At 40.7% G+C, this 7,105-nt stretch overlaps 1 protein-coding gene across 1 annotated transcript; it reads right to left on the reverse strand.

The window, feature by feature from the left end:
• Positions 1-348: 348 nt before the first annotated feature.
• On the reverse strand, positions 349-5,207 carry LOC108435947 (neoverrucotoxin subunit beta-like). The gene is made up of 2 exons (XM_017712108.2): positions 5,117-5,207; positions 349-2,087 (listed from the first exon to the last, which is right to left on the reverse strand). The coding sequence occupies exons 1-2, from the start codon at positions 5,205-5,207 to the stop codon at positions 349-351; spliced, it is 1,830 nt and encodes a 609-aa protein (XP_017567597.2).
• Between the last annotated feature and the right edge of the window lie 1,898 nt (positions 5,208-7,105).

Here is a 7,105-nt window from a genome sequence, read left to right on the forward strand (position 1 = left end):
ATTCTGACAAATCTACTTTTCCCAGTGCAGTACTGTAACCTCTCCTTTACACACACAAACAGCAAACTGCAATACAAAAATTTTCATAACTACTAAAACCACTATCGCAAGCATATGTTGTGTGCCGTGAGTTTGTTAGGAAAACTGTTAGCTTTCTGGGAATTGCTTTTTCCACAGTGGAAAAAGAAAATGTTATTCATTACAAATCTCCTTATGGTGATGTATGTTCATTGTGACAGTAGCCGTCATCATTGAGAATAGACATCTAATTTAAAGAGTTTTACAGGCTAGTAGTTAAAAACTTGTTCAGCTGTTCATGTGTGTTGTGTTTTTTAAATGAGAGACAGCTTACTCACTTTCAAACCCCTCAGGAATTTCTGCACGGACAGATTCACTGGCTTCACTCACTCCTGCAGCACTGACAGCTTTGTACCGGAGTAAGTATTGGTCCCTTGGCTGCAGTTTATCCAGTACAAAAGGTCTCTCTGCATCCGGAGTGTCTCTGGTCTTCCAGTCTTGCTCCTTGATTGTTTCACCTGCCTTTACCATCGCATATTCTACTCTGAACTTCAGTGTTTCTCCAGTTGGGGATTTTTGAAGCTTCAGGGTTATAGCCTGACGTTGGATCTCCACTGTTGGTAGGGGAGGCTTGGATACTGGCTGGAACTTTGGATTTATTAGTTTGCCTTTTTCATAAAGCCGGATGGAGGTACCTGGATTGGCGGTGTCAGAGATGGAGGCGATGACGAACTGCGTTCTCTCCTCTTTTTTGTTGGCCTTTGAAAAACTTGTAAAGAGAGAAAGGTTCTGTCTCATGGCATTGGAAATGTCAAAAGAAGTGAACCAAGGCTCCGTTACTTGGAAAGAGTATGCTGTGCTTGTTTCCACTGGGTTTACAAGCGCTTCAGAATTCACAAAATCTTTCAGTGCGTCCAGATATGTGTCTTTGTACTTCAGAGACGTGAAAGACAAGCATATCACTATATCTATGTCAGGATCAAAGAGAATGGAATTAAGCCGACCTAGTGATGTCACAACTCTGATGTCCCTTAGCCCCCTCATATAAGAGTTCAGTATGTCTAATTCATTTGTGATGTTGTCTAACCACTGATTCAAGTTGTTTGCAGCAAACGGCGACCTGTAATGCCCACTTAGGATGTTAGCCAGTGCCAGCTCCTCCTGCGTTCCACCCCGAATAGCTGGTAAGGCTTTGAAGATAGCCTTCTGGAATGCAATCTTGTGAGCACTAAACAGGTCTTGAAACATCTGCAGCCGACCTTTCATATCAAGGAAATCATCAACACTTCTGTTTCTGACCAAATCATTGCATCTTCTCTCTACTTCTCCTAGTTCCTCCAGCAAAACTTCTGTTTTAGACACAAGGCTCTCACTGATTTCTTTCACCAACTTTGCTGCCTTATTATTCAAGAGTTTGAGGGGATACAGCCACACTCTTACCGGTACAGCACCGCTCTCTCTCAGCATATTAGGCAGGTCCTTGTAAGTCTGTAGAGCCTCTATGTATGTTGTAGGATTTCTTTCTAGTTCGTAGTCACCATAAAATGAGACACTGATATTGTCAGCCATCTTCTTTTCACCCTCATTTAACGTCAGTTCTGCCTCTCCCTCTATCGAAAAGGAAGGTATTTTCTTGATCATAGCATGAAGATTTCCTTTAACTTCCTGTTTGTCCTCATTATCTTCAGCTGTATGATCAAACACCATAAAGGCCTGAGCTCCATATAGTACAGCTGTGACCACATGAGTGGCTGTATGCTGGTCAAACACTTGTGGATAGGTGATTTTGCCAAACTCAGCCATAGTGAGTTGCTCAAACCTTGTGGTCTGGCTGAAATGCATGGTGATCCGCTCCTGACGTGCTGAAGATTTGCTATCATGTAGGTACTTGGCAGATCCGGCAACCTCCACCAACCCCCCCATAAAGCTGGCTTTAAGCGAGGCGCTCACATCCAGAAGGTTAGCCTTGTCACTGAGAGAGTCAGAAGCAGAGAGTTTCAGATCTGTTTTAGGCTGTGGATGTACATCCAGATCCTCATTTAGTGTTTTCTTATCCCACAAAGTGATCCCTAAAATGAGAGGGTGATGAAAAGTGAAAGATATGTAACAAATAGTGATTTGATAATTATAATATACTGTATTCTTCACTTCTAATCTGCTTGATCTTAAAATTATTGTATGTAGAATTGTTTTTTCATGTTTATGTGATGATTTGTAAGGATCGGTTTGACAAGGGAGCCAAACAAAACACTGAGGGGGCACAACTATCTACCAAGTGAACGACTGATATAAGCTGTGTTACATGACACCAACATAAATGCCTTATGATTCCTGACACAGACCTACATAAACATTTATAAACACGTATTCCAATAGGCGTCTTTTGTCATAACTGCATCTGATGTCAACATTGATGTAAATTGGACAGATCTATGTCCAGTAACAGATTTTTCTGATATTAGGTTGTGTCATGGTACCTTTTGGGGTGAAGCACCATAGACTTTGTAGCAGAGACATATTCGCTACATATCTTGCCACGTCAGGCTGGTTAAACAAAAGTAAGCATTCTCTGAGTTTCATTTACCATTTATATCAGCACTGTGATATACACTAAACTAGTCAATTATTATAATGAGCTGCCATTTCTCTTAAAGTGTCATGTCAACCCAGCCCTCCGATGGACTGGTGACCTTTCCAGTGTGTGTCCTGCCTTCCACCCAATGACTGCTGGGATCGGCTTCAGCCCAGGAGAATATGCGGCTTAGACTGTGTGTGTGTGTGTGTGTGTGTGTGTGTGTGTGTGTGTGTGTCTGTCACAGCAATAGCAGTAAATCACCTTAAATCACCAGGTTTCTTACCTTCTGCCCAATGGCCCCTTGGATAGGCTCCAGCTCCCCCTCGCAACCCAGGGGGATAAGTGGTTAAGAAATGTGAAATATCAACCCAATTTCAGAAAAAATATCAACGTCACCTGGCATAGGTATTTTGTCAAAATAAAAATGGACAAAAATGACCTTTAGGACAGAAGACACTTACTGGAATAAGCCTTTATAAAGGTTTATGTAGGTTTACATCAGTTGTAGTGATGTGCTTATGTAGATGTCAAGTTCCCATAATATACACTGCCCTACAGTACAGTATAAATTAGTTATCCTACCTTTACATTTCGTATAGAATACGAACCACAGCGTCTCATCACTGCATTACACTGTATTTGATGTAGGATAAAAGTCCATTTTAGCTGCATCATGGTCAGTATTTCTTTAAAATGTTTGTTATTTTTTTTTGGCGGGGGGGACTGATGTTACACAAGCTCTCATTATGAGTTAGCATGTCCATATTTGTGGACACTGGAGAAATTTCTCATGTGCTTCATTGTGCCTGTAAAGTACAATGGTGTGGAAACACTTTGTAATACTAAGCTAACGTATCATATTACTGCTACAGTTCACTTTAAGTATGGTCCTGTAACAGGTAGCTAAGCTTTAAAGCTTGAAATTTCCACAGATTTAGCTTGCCAAGGTTCATTTAGTTGCTGTCAGAAGAAAACCTTATATCTCCAAAATGGTAACTTTACAGCAGAATGAATAAAACATTCATTCATTCATTTTCCAAGCCGCTTCTCCCTCAGGGTTGCAGGGGGGTGCTGGAGCCTATCCCAGTGGTCATTGGGCGGAAGGCAGGATACACCCTGGACAGGTTGCCAGTCCATCACAGGGCAGACAGACAGACAGTCACTCACACCCAGGGGCAATGTAGCATGTCCAATTGGCCTGACTGCATGTCTTTGGAGTGTGGGAGGAAACCGGAGAACCCGGAAGAAACCCACGCAGACACAGGGAGAACATACAAACTCCACACAGAGAGGACCCTGGTCGCCTGGCCGGGGAATTGAACCCAGGCCCTCCTTGCTGTGAGGCGACAGTGCTACCCACTGCGCCGTCTGAATAAAACATACTTAAGTCAATGGAACCAGAATTTTTTCCAAGTAATTTTGGGCTGTTTCTTTTGATCCACTCAGCATGAAATTTACATACAATGTAGAGGAAAATAGACACTTTCACATTATGATAAAAACTGAAAAACAACAAATATGGAGATTTGAGCTGCACAACTCTGCCCTACAGAAGAAGAACGTCTAATTTTCAGAAATGTCCATCTCAGGCACCTTCCAACCACAAAAACCTCAACAAAACACACACAAAAACTACAGAGGACAGGATCTGCCATTCTAAAAAACAAATAAAATAATAAGTAAATAAATAAAGTAATAAGTAAAATAAAATAAAGAGTAGCTGACATATTGGCATACCTAATCACCTACATCACATTTTCTTTGAACTGTTATCCACCATTTCTGTGATGTTTTACTACGAATTGCCGGAGAAAGAGTGATGGTGGCCTTTTCTATTGAGAGTTTTTAGTTTTTTTTTTCTGGTTTTAGTCCCACCCAACTCAAATCATACAGAAGAAAACAGCAGAAAAAATATTTAAAAAACACCAGTATCATTTCTATAGAAAACAGTTAGGAGACAATCAGGAAAATGAATATCTTTAAAGCTACATAATCCTGTTATAAAACAGTGTTAGACCTTGTTTACACCAGGTCACTTCATGTGACTAGTATCACCTTTTATACTTTGCGGTCAAATGTGTCTCCAGTTAGTCAGACTCAAAGCCGAGTGCTCTGTGGGTCGGAACTTGTAAACCCACTCTCTACAAGGCAACCATGGTGGTTTTCCTCATAGACACAGTTCACAAGCCCTGTGACGTGGGGAGGAGATTTAGTTGTACTGGCAGAGGTTTTGTTTGCTGAATGTGCCTTGAAGACACTAAAAGTTTACACTGCTATAACATGTGGGTCAACCGTCTCAGACCACCTCCTGAAATGGTTTGAGTGATCAGATTTGCGTCTATTTTAAATGCGTCTTGGTTGTGTTTATATGTGCTATTTTTTGTGGTTTGGCTTTTTTCCAGATATAATTCTGACACTTAAGATGCATGATGAAGTGACAAAGTGATAAAAGTGACAAAGCGCTGTAGCTAATTATAAAGTTGGCCTGATGGTTTTATACACTAAACATCATGAAAGTTCTACCTGGAATAAAGGAATCATTGCGGCAGTCGTACAGCATGCCAGGAAACAGAGGTCTTCCCAGGGCTGGCATTTCAATAGGTCTGGCATCCATAACTACTGCAGAGAAAAAAATACAGAAACATTTTCATCTCACTGTCGGTGTTACCTACAATATATGCTCAAAAGATTTAAGACACCTTTTCAGAAATATTTTCTTCCAAAGAAATGATTAATATGGAGTCTGTGTCTCAGTTAAAGGTTTGAGTTGAAGTTCATTCACATGTACTCACCTCTACTGATTTATAAATAACTCCGCCACATGTCAAAGCTCTGAGCTTAGATTCAAGCACTCTCGTTTTTATAAATCATTCACTTGCAAACTCTGAGAACCTTTCTTAAGAACAACTTTAGTATGGAATTAAAATATGCTTTCTCAATAAGACTCTTGTTGTCTAGGTCTGGCCAGATTGTGTATCTATGACCTGGTCCACTGAATGCGTCTGCAGGACTGTCTCTGGCAAGAAGCATTTTACAAACACTCTGCAAAATAATAAAACTCACTGTCAACTCAGAAAACACTCATCAAAACAACTGCTCGATTACTACATTTCATAAATGCACGTTAAATATGCAAACATATGCAACTTCAGAAAAGCTGCAATGTTAGTCTCAACACAACAGAGATGTTTCCTGAGGACAATCAAAGACGATAGAGCCATTCAGTCTTTTAATGTCTTTGCAGCATAAATATTTACTGGTCAAAGTAGGTTAACTTTATTTGAACAGAGAACTTTATCACTGTATCATATCAGGAATCAGCTGCAGGGAGTTTCAAACGAGCAGATATCACTGGTAACTATCCACAGCACCCGGGGAGCAATTGTGGGTTAGGTGCCTAGCTCAAGGGCAATTCAGCCATATACTGTCAGCTGAGGGGATCGAACCGGCGACCTTGCGGTCACAGGGCTTGTGCCTTTCTTGTTTTTTATACTGGATGTTATGCAAGACTTTTTTGGATGCATACATAAAAATGGCAGACATAAACAAAAACACATGGCTCTGGGAAACCAAGAAAACCAAGATAAAGGCAAAAACAGAGAAAGACAGGGACAGAGAGTGACGGGATATTACACCCTGATAGTAGACATGGGCTTTTTCTTGCTGTATTCTCTGTTCTGTTCCATGACAATGGATGACTGAGACAGTTTGCCCTCTAATATTCATACCCCAGTGAAAAATGAAGTCATGTCTGGCCATTTAAGTGTTCCTAATCACTCAGCTGTACATAAACCATAAAATATGAAAGGGGAAATTCTTCAATTAGATTTCTTTCTTAAGAATTTCTAGGGCTGCCAACAATTGTGGCACAAATATTAAAAAACATTTATTTCATGACAAGATTTATTTAATAACAAGAAAGGTCAAAATGACAAATACTAGAGAATGTTTGTTTTTTATAGTCCATTTTGTTCATGATTACTATAGATGCCAATATTTGTGGAGGGCACTATATACTTTGTTTGGCAAGGGAAGTCATTTAGCACAGTTGCCCTGTCAGTGACAGAGAGACAGTTAAGCAGTGCAAATTTCAGTCCAGTGAGTAGCGGCAGTACGAACACGCACAAGCATATTCTCAACCGGAAATGGAAACAATTAAACGGCATGCTGGCTGCTGATGAAGTACGGCTGAGCGCTCCTCAGTCTGGCCTACGCATGCATGTTCAACCTGGCATAAAGTCGCATACAAGCCAGAAGTCAGACATTTTTTTTCAGGACAGATTTAAGGACTAAAGCTAATGTTTTCAAATGTGCTCCTTCTAGCCATCTAATTCAACAGAAGCTCAGCAGAGCTTCAGTGTCCTGTGTCCCTCAGAGGAGGATGCAGTCTCCCTTTCGAGCCTTGGCCTTTTCATGGAGTTTTTCCCTCTATCCCCTGCCACCTGGAATTTGCTTATTAGGGAGTTGGCTCTGGACTTTTGTATACCGTTTAATCCATGTTCTGTAGATCTG

This window comes from Pygocentrus nattereri, chromosome 12 (assembly GCF_015220715.1).
Source record: "Pygocentrus nattereri isolate fPygNat1 chromosome 12, fPygNat1.pri, whole genome shotgun sequence".
Classification (NCBI taxonomy): Eukaryota; Metazoa; Chordata; class Actinopteri; order Characiformes; family Serrasalmidae; genus Pygocentrus; species Pygocentrus nattereri.